This window comes from Oncorhynchus mykiss, chromosome 5 (genome assembly GCF_057628025.1).
Source record: "Oncorhynchus mykiss isolate SJ-2025 chromosome 5, ASM5762802v1, whole genome shotgun sequence".
Taxonomy (NCBI): domain Eukaryota; kingdom Metazoa; phylum Chordata; class Actinopteri; order Salmoniformes; family Salmonidae; genus Oncorhynchus; species Oncorhynchus mykiss.
The window spans coordinates 49,332,746-49,348,193 of NC_143026.1; the positions used below are offsets into that span (position 1 = coordinate 49,332,746).

Genomic DNA, 15,448 nt, shown 5'->3' on the forward strand with positions numbered 1-15,448 from the left:
ATGTACCGGTCATCCATATGCATCGGGTATGTAACCCATTAGGCCACACATGAGAAGCTTAGGCCTAGTCCCAGAGAGAAAGAGAGAGAGATCGAGATATGCGATTACGATATTACGATTAGAATATTTTCTGTAAATATAATATAATGCTTAACTCTGGTAAGCCTAAAACAGTGGTTCCCTAACTTTTTAAAGTCTCGTACCCCTTCAAACATTCAACTTCCAGCTGCGTACCCCCTCTAGCACCAGGGTCAGCGCATTCACAAATGTTGTTTTTTGCCATCATTGTAAGCCCGCAAAGGCAAACACACAATACAATACATTTATTATACATAAGAATTTGTTTTTGTCACAACCCGTCTCGTGGGAAGTGACAAAGAGCTCTTATAGGACCAGGGCACAAATAATAATAATCAACCATTATGCTCTTTATTTAGCCATCTTACATATTAAACCTTATTTGTTAATCAAAAACGTGAATAATTCAGCACAGGTTAATGAGAAGGGTGTGCTTGAAAGGATGCACATAACTCTGCAATGTTGGAGAGAGTCTGAGTCTTAAATCATTTTCCACACACAGTCTGTGCCTGAATTTAGTTTTCATGCTAGTGAGGGCCGAGAATCCACTCTCACATTGGTACGTGGTTGCAAAGGGCATCAGTGTCTTAACATTGCGATTTGCCAAGGCAGGATATTCTGAGCGCAGCCCTATCCAGAAATTTGCCAGTGGTTCAAAATTCAATTTTCACAGAATCCAATTTCGCTCTCTTGTTCAGATATTGTTAAGTGGACTGGAGGCAGGCCATGAAAGGAATAACTAATCCAGTTGTTTGTGTCATCCGTTTCGGGAAAGTACCTGTATAACGAGTGCGCTGAGAGTCCGGAAGCAAGTACAGGGAGTGAGTGCTTTAATAAATAAACAAAACAATGAACACAAACAACGCACCGACATGAAACAGAGTCAATAACACCTGAGGAAAGAACCAAAGGGTTGTGACAGATGTAGGGAAGATAATCAAGGAGGTGATGGAGTCCAGGTGAGTGTCATGAGGCGCTGGTGCGCTTGATGATGGTGACAGGTATGCGGGATAATCAGCAGCCTGATGACCTAGAGGCCGGAGAGGGAGTATACGTGACAGCACCCCCTCCCCGACGCGCAGCTCCAGCCGCAGGACGCCGACAAAGGGGATGAACCCAGGGATCAAAAGCGGACCGGTCACCCCTGCTGAAGCACGGGAACATGTCACGCCGGCTGAGGCGCGGGTACCTGTCGAGCTGGCTGGGGTGCGGGAACATGACAGACCGGCTGAGGCAGGGGCGCCTGGCGATCTGGCAGAGGCATGAAAGCCCGACGAGCCGGGTGAGGTAGGGGAGCTGGTTGAGGCAGGGGAACGTGGCAATCCGGCTGTGGCAGGAGAGCCCGACGAGCTGGCTGAGGCAGGGGAGCCTGGCGATCTTGTGGAGGCATGAAAGCCCGAAGAGCCGGCTGAGGCAAGGGAGCTTGACGAGCCGGCTGAGGCAGGGGAGCCTGGCAATCTGGCTGGGGCATGAAAGCCTGACGAGCCGGCTGAGGCAGGGGAGCCTGGCAATCTGGCGGAGGCATAAAAGCCAGACGAGCTGGCTGAGGCAGGGTATCCTGGCGATCTGACGGAGGCATGAGAGCCTGTATCAGCTCCCGGACCCGACGTCATTAACACTGACAAAAAAAACACTTCCTGACGCTTCCCTTAGGTGAGGTGTTATTCTGTAACGAGTGCGCTGAGAGTCCGGAAGCCAGCACAGGGAGTGAGTGTTTTAATAAATAAACTAAACAGTAAACACAAACAACGCACCGACATGAAACAGAGTCTATAACACCTGAGGAAAGAACCAAAGGGAGTGACAGATATAGGGAAGGTAATCAAGGAGTTCAGGTGAGTGTCATGAGGCACTGGTGCGCTTGATGATGGTGACAGGTGTGTGGGATAATTAGCAGCCTGATGACCTAGAGGCCGGAGAGGGAGTATACGTGACAACCTGCGTAATTGCGCATTCAGCTCACTCAGGTGCTTCGCTATATCACATTTGACATCGTCCGTAAGCTTGAGTTCATTTGCACACAAAAAAATCATACAATGATGGGAAGACCTGTGTTGTCCTTGTTAATGCAAACAGAGAAGAGCTCCAACTTCTTAATCATAGCCTCAATTTTGTCTCGTACATTGAATATACTTGCAGAGAGTTCCTGTAATCCTAGATTCAGATCATTCAAGCGAGAAAAAACATCACCCATATAGGCCAGTCGTGTGAGAAACTTGTCATCATGCAAGCAGTCAGACAAGTGAAAATTATGGTCAGTAAAGAAAACTTTAAGCTCATCTCTCAATTAAAAAAAACATGTCAATACTTTTCTCCTTGATAACCCATATCACTGCATAATGCAGAAAATACACGAGTTTAGGGGCCTTGCTTTAACTTTAGGGTAGGGGGCAGCATTTGGAATTTTGGATAAAAAGCGTGCCCAAATTAAACTGCCTTCTACTCAGGCCCAAAAGATAGGATATGCATATAATTGGTAGATTTGGATAGAAAACACTCAAGTTTCAAAAAACGGCTAAAATAGTGTCTGTGAGTATAACAGAACTGATTTGGCAGGCAAAAACCTGAGAATAATCCATTCGGGAAGCAGGATTTTTTCTTCTCTTTTTTTTGTTTTTATTCAATGCCATTACAGCAGTTCCTATACCTTCCACTAGATGTCAACAGTCTTTAGAAATTGTTTCATGCTTGTATTCTGAAAAATGAGGGAGTAAGAGCAGTTTGAATGAGTGGACCCTGCTGTGTCACAGAGCTTTTTCATGCGCAGTCGAGAGAGTGCCTTTCTTGTTAACCTTTTATATTGACGACGTTATTGTCCGGTTGAAATATTATCGATTATTTAGGCTGAAAACAACCGGAGGATTGATTATGAACATTGTTTGAAATGTTTCTACAAACTTTACGGATACTATTTGGATTTTTTGTCTGCCTGTTGTGACTGCGTTTGAGCCTGTGGATTACTGAAGAAAACGCGAGAACAAAACGGAGGTTTTTGGATATAAAGAGACTTTATCGAACAAAAGGAACATTTATGGAATAAATTAATTTCTTCTGAGTGCAACCATATGAAGATCATCAAAGGTACGTGATTAATTTTAGCTCTATTTCTGACTTGTGTAACTCTTCTACTTGGCTGGTTACTGTTTGTAATGTTTTGAATTTTAATTTGGCACTCTGCAATCTCACTGGATGTTGACAAGGTGTGACGCTAGCATCCCACATACCCTAGAGGTTAACAAAGTTCCCCATTTTCACTGTAGTGTTCAAAACATCTTTCAAGCTGTCAGGCATTCCCTTGGCAGTAAGAGCTTCTCGGTTGATGCTGCAGTGTACCCAAGTGGAGTTGGGAGCAACTGCTTGTACGCGCGTTACCACTCCACTATGTCTCCCTGTCATGGCTTTTGCGCCATCAATACAGATACCAACACATCTTGACCAAGTCCATTTGATGTCACAAAGCTGTCCAGTACTTTAAAAATATCCTTTCCTGTCATCCTGGTTTCCAGAAGAGGATGTCTTCCTTAATTGACCACATATAAACGTAACGGACATACAGTGACTTGTGTAAGTATTCACCCCCCCCTTCGCATTTTCCCTATTTTGTTGCTTTACAACCTATGGGGGTTGTAATCATTTGATTTACACAATATGCCTACCACTTTGAAGATGCAAATATTTGGAGATCTCATTAGTCTTCATGGTGCCGCTTGCTTGGTGGTGCCCCTTACTGAGTGTTGTTGCAGACTCTTGAGGACTTTCAGATAAGGTGTGTATATATATATATACTGAGATTATGTAACAGATCATGTGACACAGATTTCACACAAGTGGACTGTATTTAACTAATTATGTGACTTCTGAAGATAATTGGTTGCACCAGATCTTATTTATTTATTTTTGCTTCATAGCAAAAGGAGTGAATACACATGCACGCACCACTTATCAATTTTTTTGAATTGTTTGAAGCAAGTCATTTTTAACATTTCACTTCACTAATTTGAACTATTTTGTTTTTGTCCTTACATGAAATCCAAATAAAATGTGCATGTTTCGTTTCTAAATGTCTGCGCAAAAGTGAAGGTTTCAGCTGTGAGATAGTACTTCGGCACATTTAAGAGGCTCCTCTGTCCTCCACTCATTACCTGTATTAATGGCACCTGTTTGAACTTGTTATCAGTATAAAAGACACCTGTCCACAACCTCAAACAGTCACACTCCAAACTCCACTATGGCCAAGACCAAAGAGCTGTCAAAGGACACCAGAAACAAAATTGTAGACCTGCACCAGGCTGGGAAGCCTGAATCTGCAATAGGTAAGCAGCTTGGTTTGAAGAAATCAACTGTGGGAGCAATTATTAGGAAATGGAAGACATACAAGACCACTGATAATCTCCCTCGATCTGGATTTTTTTTCTCATTTTGTCTGTCATAGTTGAAGTGTACCTATGATGAAAATTACAGGCCTCTCTAATCTTTTTAAGTGGGAGAACATGCACAATTGGTGGCTGACTAAATACTTTTTTGCCCCACTGTATTCCATTAAAAATCTGCCGTTACCAGCTACAATAGTCATTTACAACATTAATGTCTACACTGTATTTCTGATCAATTTGATGTTATTTTAAATGGACAAAAAAATAGCTTTTCTTTCAAAAAGAAGGACATTTCTAAGTGATTCCAAACTAGTGTATATATTTTTTTATGTAACCTTTATTTAACTAGGCAAGTCAGTTAAGAACAAATTGTTATTTATAATGATGGCCTACCCCGGCCTATGGGACTCCCAATCACAGCCGGATGTGATACTGCCTGGATTCGAACCAGGTACCATATTGAAGCCTCTTGCACTGAGATGCTGCGCTACTCGGGAGCCCAAAAAGGAGAGAGTGCAGCAGCATGCCCCCGCGAAACAGGTACTTTGGCATGTAGACACTTTCATTACAGAAATCATGAGGATATAGTACTTTACTGTTTGACCAAATCATGGTTTTAGCCTCCTAAAAAAATAGGACGTTTTTAGTGAGGTGAATGATTCTGAATCTGCAGCCCGCACCGATATAACCAATACATTTTTGAACTCGCACAGCCAAGTCAAAGGGTCGCAGTCTAAAGCCCTGCCTTTTAGGCTTTTCACTATATTTTACTTCAATGAAAAAGGCCTCCAACTTCGCCATCAACAGCAGCCTAGGCCGAGGCTCCTCTCTTGTTTTCTCTCTCTCCTCAGTAGCATGTCAGCTCTGGACAATTTGGCCGGTTACAATTTTATTTATCAACTTTTCATTTATTTTTAAATCGGCCAAAAGCCAGCAATTACCGGCTAACAGAAACCCTGACACACACAAGCACGCCTGCACACACACAGGTACGCGCACACACACACACGTGAGCAAAGGCTTATTCCAATCCTAGCAGAAAACTAAGATAACACACAGACAGAAACAGACTGACAGAAAAGTGAGTTTCAAGTAGTACCTGTTACAGATATCTGGGCTTTGGGACGTTGTTATGATGTCAGGAGAGCCAGGTGTGGCCAGGAAGCTGCGTTTGGTAGCATTGGAGATGGAGACATGGGGGCGGGAATCCTTGGGCTGCAGCAGTGACCTCACTATGAGATTGATGGCAAAGAGTGTCAACCAAAACACTGAGGAACCTTATAGATTCGTGTTCTTATGAGTAGCTCAAAGACAAATTCAAAAAACCTGATGAAAACATTGGCTCTGTATGAATGAAAGGCAGTAGCACATATTATACAACAGTGTAAAATAATATATTATAAGAAGAAGAATACAACGTTTGTACCGTCTTTGACTTCTTGCAAGTCCCGGGGCTGGACAAAGTCGGGCTTGAGGATCTCAAACCACCAGAATAGCTCTGCGATGAACACCATGACATTGTGCTTTGGAAAGATGTCAGAAACAACAGAGTCAACACCACAACATTGGAGAGTGTTTAAATAACTGGTAACTGCCAAAATAATGGAAACACTTAAGCAAATGAGGGATACATAGTGTATTGAGACAGAGTTTTCCACGACCCAAAACAAAAAATTATGGAATTTCTTGTGGAAGAACGGAACTCTATTGGAGGGATGCGACACCAAACAATTATAGAATCTATGTCAATGTGCATTTAAGCTGTTCTGGCTTGTTGTGGCCCAAATCCCTATTAAGACCCTTTATGTTGGTCTTTCCTTTATTCTGGCATTTACCTGTATGTCTGCTAGTAGTGAGTGCATTGAGGTCCTGTTTAAATGCTTTCAAGATGCATCCTACTTCCCTCTTTATAGAACTGGCCAATGTTCTGATAGGATTGGATAGGTTAAAGCCATGTAATGGAACCCCTTATTTAGTTTGAATCACAGAAGGGAGGGAGCAGAGATATACATTAAAAGTATTCAAACAGGGTCTCTTTGTATTTCCTAAATTCCTCCTGAAACACAATGGAAGAGGTCTGACCTCCTACAATGCACTATGAGAAGCAATGAGTGAGGCTAATCAAGAAAGAATGATAGCCTCTGTTTCTCCACTGAGGTAAAGTAGTAGAATGGGGGCTCACCTTCAGCACTGGGGGAGCATACAGCACATCTTCTGGACGCAGGTGGAAGCTTCGGTTCAGGTACTCATTACAAAACTCCCTCAAGAGCTGGATGTTGTACAGGCTGTCTGCTATGGAGGACACCACTTTCAGGCAAATATCTGGAAGACACATAGAAAGGGCTTTAAAAATAAATATGATTGATTTTTACTTCACTGTTAGAATGAGGCTATATTAGCTAACCTTGTCATACATATTGTAATCTCTCGAGGACAGACACAATATAACTAGTACAGAAACACGACCAGTGTTGGGGGATGACTTTAAAGTACTCAATACTTTGTGGTAACTAATAACCTAACGCGTTAGTTTTTATGTAATCCGTTACCTAGTTACTTTTACAACATTATTGACCTTTTCTTTGTTGGCAAAATAAAAATTCTTCCTCTTAGGATATGTTCGTCGCGATATTTCTATTCCAGCACAAAAGTTGTGGCGCGTAGCTGGGCAGGGTAACTTGTAGCTAGCGAGATGGCAGAGACAATAGCCTTAATCGTGGACGTATTCACATTATTTTGAATGGGTAGAAGAAAAGGACAGATCTTGACGCTACTTACACGCGCACACACAGGATCATCGGGTTCAGGTGAGTGCTCCATTTACTGTATGGTAATAAAGCAGACAACGTAGCTAGGTGATCAATTTAGGCTCAGTTGATAAGAATTTAAATCTAAAGCTCCGTCGTCGCCATAAACATAAAGGAAAGGGCACTACAGAATCTGTCTGCCCAGATGGAGGACAGCTTCTTCAACATAATAACATGGTCTACAGTACACTATGGAGGACAGCTTTTTCAACAGAATAACATGATCTACAGTACCCTATGGAGGACAGCTCCTTCAATATAATAACATGGTCTACAGTACCCTATGGAGGACAGCATCTTCAACAGAATAACATGGTCTACAGTACCCTATGGAGGACAGCTTCTTCAACAGAATACCATGGTCTACAGTACCTTATAGAGGAATGCTTCTTCAATAGAATACCATGGTCTACAGTACTCTATGGAGGACAGCTTCTTCAACAGAATAATATGGTCTACAGTACCCTATGGAGGACAGCTTCTTCAACAGAATAACATGGTCTACAGTACCCTATGGAGAACAGCATCTTCAACAGAATAACATGGTCTACAGTACCCTATGGAGGACAGCTTCTTCAACAGAATAACATGGTCTACAGTACCCTATGGAGGACAGCTTATTCAACAGAATACCATGGTCTACAGTACCCTATGGAGGACAGCTTATTCAACAGAATAACATGGTCTACAGTACCCTATGGAGGACAGCTTATTCAATGTAATATGGTCTACAGTACCCTATGGAGGACAGATTCTTCAATATAATAACATGGTCTACAGTACCCTATGGAGGACAGCTTCTTCAACAGAATAACATGGTCTACAGTACCCTATGGAGGACAGATTCTTCAACAGAATAACATGGCCTACAGTATCCTATGGAGGACAGCTTCTTCAATATAATAACATGGTCTACAGTAGCCTATGGAGGACAGCTTCTTCAACAGAATAACATGGTCTACAGTACCCTATGGAGGACAGCTTCTTCAATATAATATGGTCTACAGTACCCTATGGAGGACAGCTTCTTCAACAGAATAACATGGTCTACAGTACCCTTAGGACAGCTTCTTCAATATAATAACATGGTCTACAGTACCCTATGGAGGACAGCTTCTTCAACAGAATAACATGGTCTACAGTATCCTATGAAGGACAGCTTCTTCAACAGAATAACATGGTCTACAGTACACTATGGAGGACAGCTTCTTCAATATAATAACATGGTCTGCAGCACACTATGGAGGACAGCTTCTTCAAAAGAATAACATGGTCTACAGTACCCTATGGAGGACAGCAATTCCAGATACAATAGTAATTTACAACGTTAACAATGTCTACACTGTATTTTTTTATCAATTTGATGTTATTTTATAGACAAAAATGTGCTTTTCTTTCAAAAACAAGGACATTTCTAAGTGACCCCAAACTTTTGAACGGTAGTGTATATATTTCCGAAACGTTCTTATACATTATCTGCTAGATACAGGACAAACACTTCAAAACCTTGTTTCTTCTGATTTATTTTTTGACTGTCTTTTTTGCCATTTAATTAATGTGTTTCTCTGGGCTATAGTAGTGAAGGCCAAATCCAATATTTTTTTTTAAATATTCTTTTTTTTACCCAAAGGAACCTAAAATTCAAAATCAAATAGCTAAATGATCCATAGTATGACCATCTTAAAACAAGTATATTTTGTCAGCTTCAAATCTTTTGTGAAGATTTAAACCAAGTGTTTTTCTTTTTTCTTTTTTTTTCGGCCAAATTAAGTTCCAACGGTAATGTTGTTTGCCGCAGTATAATATCTTGCAGATACAATAGTCATTTACAACGTTAACAATGTCTACACTCTATTTTTTTAAATAAATGTGATGTTATTTTAATGGACAAAAAATGTGCTTTTCTTTCAAAAACAAGGACATTTCTAAGTGACCCCAAACTTTTGAACGGTAGTCTACGTATGTCCACATTACCAGTCAAACATAATAAAAACCTATTTGTTTCACTTACTTGCTGTGCTTTTTCATTGTTCATTTGTTCAGTCATTTCATTCTCAACCAAGATCTATATGGAACGCCATTTGGGTCAAATAAGCTTGTTGAATAATCAGGACATGAATATGACTGCACGTCACATAATAATTGAACGTGTTCCTAATTTTTTTACGTAGTTATTACACATTGATTACACTATCACTCGTATTTCATATGTCACAACGATTCATCAATACATATTCTATGATGCTGGTAATGTTGTCTCGCGCACCTACAGTGCTAGTCATAAAAAAAAGCTAGCTAGCTCAAGGTTGCAAACAATGTTCTTCCCCAAAAACATAGCAAAATGACAATCTGTTTCAGTAGCTATAGTTAGCTAGCTGGGCGTCTGGATTGATAAAGGTCTAACGTAAAAAAAATAATTGTGATGTGATAGTTAAAAAGCTAAGATTTAAAACAGGCTTATTTTTTAGGAATAGATCTGGCCTCTCCATGAATAAAAGGACGCAGATTGTGCAGTTAACTTTCCTGACAATTCTTGACTCTGGTGACATCATTTACCAGAATTCAGCAGCCACTACTCTTAAAACTTTGGATGCCGTGTCATCATCTAAAATAACTCTAATTTCTAAGACAGTTCTAATTTGATTAATGGTGGTCGGACTCATCCATGTGAAGCTAGCCACAATAAGAATTAGTCACAATAGTGGACTTTGCGATTAACTTTCAAAATAAAAGTATGGCATAACTCTACTATCTCTATTCATTTGCATCACTGTCAATGACATACTTTTATTTTGAAGGCAAACCACAAATTCCACTATTGTGCCTAATCCTTATTGTGGCCAGCTTCACAACACATAACCCAGTCCGGTCGAGCCTCACTAGTCAGATGAAGCTAGCTGGCTGCTTATAACATTAGCTCTGGGCAACAGGGTTAAGTAGCTGGCTAGCTATTTATTTTCATGAACTGAAGTTCAATTTCAATAGGCGAACAACAAGTGGCAAACTAGCTAATAAGTACTCACAAGGATTCCTAAATCCTTGCTAAGAATAATGAAAATGACTGCAGTTTCTACTGGTCATTGTTTTCAGGCTGGTTGTATTGGTGCTAGCTAGGTACCAAGCTAAAGCTAGCTACCCCAGAAGTTGCTTTATTACCATGGCGGTATTGTAAACACATCGTTCTTGGCCAGTGTTTGCTTGTTTGCAGATGTTTTTTGAACAGCTTTGACAGTGCTACTGTATTTTTTTGACATGCAAAGACCCAAATGGCATTCCATAGTATGCATGTCGTGAAGCTAATAGCAGTGACGCTATTACTGTGCAACTCATGTAGGGCAACATCTGAAAAATAGCTAACTTGGTAGTGTGAACCAGTGCTCGACCAGTCCCACGACAGAGAACGCTTGATTGTCAAGGGCAATGAATTCCATTATCTTGGCTTTAATGGATTTCGCTTTTGAGTTGTCTCGCTGAAATTTTCTTACCCTTTCAAATGACTGCTCGATCCACACAGCAGACATTGTGTGGACTAGGTTAGGAATGCTGTGTTGCACGTGTAAAGCAAAATTTTACTTGGCTTCATTACGTCATGTCAATCTGCTTCCTTCCCTCCTACGTTATATAGGTATGCACGGTAGCTTTGACATCGGTTTTTAACATCGGCGTTAAACTAGACATCGGGCTGATACCGATGTTGGCATTTTTAGCTAATATCGTCCGATTCCAATATGTTCACTGATATATTGCACATCCCTAACAATTACATTACATCAGGTTATTACATAACTTATAATAATAATAAATTGAAACAATTGCACATGTCAGTAAACTCATGTAATAAGAGTGTTTTAAACTACCCTATCAGCACCCAGGAATTCAGGTGCAATTTGTTTTGTAAGGTATTCCATAACTGCAGTGCGTTAAATCTAAAGGTGAATTTACCAAACTTTGTGGAGACAAGCGGAACCTCAAGAGTTAACCAATGTGTTTGGTATCTCATATTTATTTTAGTAAATAGGGAAGTGAAGTATGTTGGAAGCTTGTGGAGCAGAGCTTTGTAAACAAGAAGAAAGTAATGAAGTGATCTACGGAACTTTAGTGAGGTCCAGGCGACCTTCTGATACAGGATGCAGTGGTGAGTATTAAACCTGTCACCTGTGATAAAACGAAGGGCGCTACGGTAGACGGCATACAAAGGTTTAAGAGTAGTGGCTGCTGAATTCTGGTAAATGGTGTCAACAGAGTCAAGAACTGTCAGGAAAGTTGACTGCACAATCTGCTTCCTTCTGTTCATGGAGAGGCAAGATCTATTACTAAAAAATAAGCACATTTTAAATTAGCTTTTTAACTATCACATCACAATTTGTTTGTTTTTTAAACATTAGACCTTTATCAATTCAGATGCCCAGATATTTATAGGCGGGAACCAGCTCGATGAGAGAGCCATTCGATTATTTAATATGTAGCCCATCAGAGATTTGTCTGTGAATTAGAGAACATTTATTTTGTTTTTCCCGCATTAAGTACAAGTTTTAAATCAACAAGGGATTTCTGTAATGCAACAAATTCCGATTGCAGCTCTAACATAGCTTGGTCAACAGTCGGTGCGATGGCTTACATAACCATATCATCTGCGTACAGATGAATATTATGTCAAATGCATTGGAAAGGTCTATAAATAGGGCAGGACAATGTTTTTTATGATCTAGGCAATTTACCACATCACATTAAACAAGCATAGTGGCTGAAACAGTGCTATGTCCAGATCTAAAACCAGAATGGTGCATATTTAGAATAGAGTGAGAAGTTTAAAAAGTTAATCACTGAGACACTGTTTTGCAATGAAGGTCTACAGTAGCCTCAACAGTACTCTTTGAGGTAGCACCATGGTGTAGCCGGAGGACACCCATATTCCGTCCTCCTTTGGGTGCCCTCTAGCCCAGGGGCGTGTAACACATTTTTCACCGTGGGACGCATTCGGTCTTCACCGAGGTCCAGAGGGCCGCACTGAAAATAGGCAATACTTCCTTGCTGTCAAAATTTGCATAAAATTGTCCTCTAACCATCCTTTTTTAAATGTTCAATGCTTGGCGCTTTGATGATTCAAGTGAAGAGACTTTATACAGGTCTATTATCATCTCTACACAGTTTCTATTAGGTTGTAGTAATTTAAATGTAGATTGAGTTATCATTTTTTTTACTCAAACCACCAGCATTGAATCGGCTCGCAGGCCGGATCCGGTATGCTTGATACCTCTGAACTCATAAGTTCAAGGCAGTTAGAAGACAACCTACCCTCTAGCCTCATACATTCGGGGCAGTAGAAGTGCACCACTGACAGCAGAGCGGCGCCATCACACATGTCCTTCATGAGGTCATCCAGCATGGGGAAGTGCTGGAGCTGCCGGCCAGAGAGGTTGTCTCTACGATATCGCACCTACACACACAGAAATGGGTCAGAGGTCAGACAGGGGAAAGGACTGGGTCAGCCTGTTTGGGATGAACAGTCCTTCTCACACACAATGCACACACACAGCCTGTGTGGGATGAACAGTCCTTCTCACTCACTCACACTCACACACACACACAATCAATCCACTGTAGTGGGTGTCTTCTTGGCAGCCTGCTCCTGCCAGTGACACAGTAGATTTAAATAGCTCTGTTCAGCTCTCTGAGTTTATCCTGGGCCAGAGACAGTTGAGATCACGATCCTCCTCTCTGCATGGACTTAGAAGGTAATTTGAGGAGCTCTGCTTTGTTTGTTTGTTAAGTCATCAGCAGAAGTTGCATGCCAAGAAGAGCACAGCAAGAACAACAAAACTACCACCACACCAACAGCCAGGAATCAGTGACAGAGTAAGTAGCTATCACATTCATTATGTAAGCTACACAGATAACACTGACCCTTACAATAAGCTCTTCTACAAGAGTAGAGATATGCGACCAGTATGGAATAAAAAGATTTCTAGATTTTTTTTCAACATTTATGGTCAAATCACAATATACAGTTGAAGTAGGAAGTTCAAACACTTAGATTGGAGTCATTAAAACTCGTTGTTCCTCCACTCCACAAATTTCTTGTTAACAAACTATAGTTTTGGCAAGTCGGTTAGGACATCTGTGTGCTTGACACAAGTCATTTTTCCAAAAATTCTTTCCAGATAGATTATTTCACTTATAATTCACTGTATCACAATCCCAGTGGGTCAGAAGTTACCATTCACAAAGTTGACTGTGCCTTTAACAGCTTGGAAAATTCCAGAATATGATGTCATTGCTTTAGAAGCTTCTGATAGGCTAATTGACATCATTTGAGTCAATTGAATGTTTGAAGGCCTACCTTCAAACTCAGTGCCTCTTTGCTTGACATCATGGGAAAATCAAAAGAAATCAGCCAAGACCTCAGAAAAAAAACATTGTAGACCTCCACAAGTCTGGTTCATCCTTGGGAGCAATTTCCAAATGCCTGAAGGTACCACGTTCATCTGTACAAAAAATAGTACGCAAGTATAAACACCATGGGACCACGCAGTCGTCATACCGCTCAGGAAGGAGACGCGTTCTGTCTCCTATAGATGAACGTACTTTGCTGTGAAAAGTGCAAATCAATTCCAGAACAACAGCAATGGACCTTGTGAAGATGCTGGAGGAAACAGGTACAAAAGTATCTATATCCACAGTAAAAAGAGTTCTATATCGACATAACATGAAAGGCCGCTCAGCAAGGAAGAAGCCACTGCTCCAAAACCGCCATAAAAAAAGCCAGACTACGTTTTGCAACTGCACATGGGGACAAAGATCGTACTTTTTGGAAAAATGTCCTATGTTCTGATGAAACAAAAATAGAACTGTTTGGCCATAATGCCCATCGTTAAGTTTGGAGGAAAAATGGGGAGGCCTGAAAGCCGAAGAATACCATCCCAACCATGAAGCACGGGGGTGGCAGCATCATGTTGTGGGGGTGCTTTGCTGCAGGAGGGGCTGGTGTACTTCACAAAGTAGATAGCATCATGAGGCAAGAAAATTATGTGGATATATTGAAGCAACATCTCAAGACATCAGTCGGGAAGTTAAAGCTTGGTCGCAAATGGAAGCATACTTCCAAAGTTGTGTCAAAATGGCTTAAGGACAACAAAGTCAAGGTATTGGAGTGGCCATCACAAAGCCCTGACCTTAATCCCATAGAAAATTTGTGGGCAGAACTGAAAAAGCGTGTGCGAGCAAGGAGGCCTACAAACCTGACTCAGTTACACCAGCTCTGTCAGGAGGATTGGGCCAACATTCACCCAACTTATTGTGGGAAGCTTGTGGAAGGCTACCCGAAATGTTTGACCCAAGTTAAACAATTTAAAGGCATGGTTACCAAATACTAATTGAGTTTATGTAAACTTCTGACCCACTGGTAATGTGATGAAAGAAATAAAAGCTGAAATAAATAATTCTCTCTACTATTCTGACATTTCACATTCTTAAAATAAAGTGGTGATCCTAACTGACCTAAAACAGGGATTTTTTACTCAGATTAAATGTCAGGAATTGTGAAAAACTGAGTTTAAATGTATTTGGTTAAGGTGTATGTAAACTTCCGACTTCAACTGTATATCTCAATTATTTTGTTTTGTTTTCTCTACATGAGCTTTGTTGCTAAATTAAAAGGTCAATACACTGCATTTCAAACAGTCAGGAATAATCTAATAAATTCAGGGCTTGTAAAATGACTCCTAAACTAAAAAAGTTGAAAAAACTGAAAAGCTTTTAGGTGTAGCGCTTGCCACCCTCTCGGCTTTCCATCGGCCTGTACTGGAAACTACATCTGCTCCAAGGTGCTTCTCTCCTGGCTATCATACTGGTAACACAGCCTCCATCGCGTTGCTGTTTTGATCGGCCTCAGCATTTAATCGCACTGAGTAAGTCACCACTCTCTCTTTGCTGTTGTTATGTTGGCCAGTTTGGCGCATTGGTTGTGTTTATTGTGGGTCCTAGTGCTGTCTGGTTTCTAGTGTTAGGTTCTGAACAAACAGAGTAAAAACTAGAAAAAGCTCAAACCAAGTTCATTCACCCACTGGGAGCAAAGACAAAGAGATGTTTACACAAGCACATATATTTATACCCTCCTACTAGGCGGAGTCAACTCTTTGCACATCTCGACAGCCAATACCTCTGTTGCTAGTCATGAACTTAATTGGTTCC

At 40.9% G+C, this 15,448-nt stretch overlaps 1 protein-coding gene across 5 annotated transcripts in view; it reads right to left on the minus strand.

Annotated features, from left to right (window-relative positions):
- LOC110523989 (calmodulin-regulated spectrin-associated protein 1-B) overlaps positions 1-15,448 on the minus strand; it is a 117,318-nt gene that overhangs the window by 31,938 nt on the left and 69,932 nt on the right. For all 5 annotated transcript variants that reach the window (XM_021603235.3, XM_090235096.1, XM_021603234.3 and 2 more), the window contains 4 exons: positions 12,554-12,695; positions 6,634-6,773; positions 5,878-5,974; positions 5,551-5,683 (listed from right to left, as the gene is read on the minus strand). In XM_021603235.3, the coding sequence (XP_021458910.3) occupies positions 5,551-5,683; positions 5,878-5,974; positions 6,634-6,773; positions 12,554-12,695 (512 nt within the window). The remainder of the gene's footprint in view (positions 1-5,550; positions 5,684-5,877; positions 5,975-6,633; positions 6,774-12,553; positions 12,696-15,448) is intronic.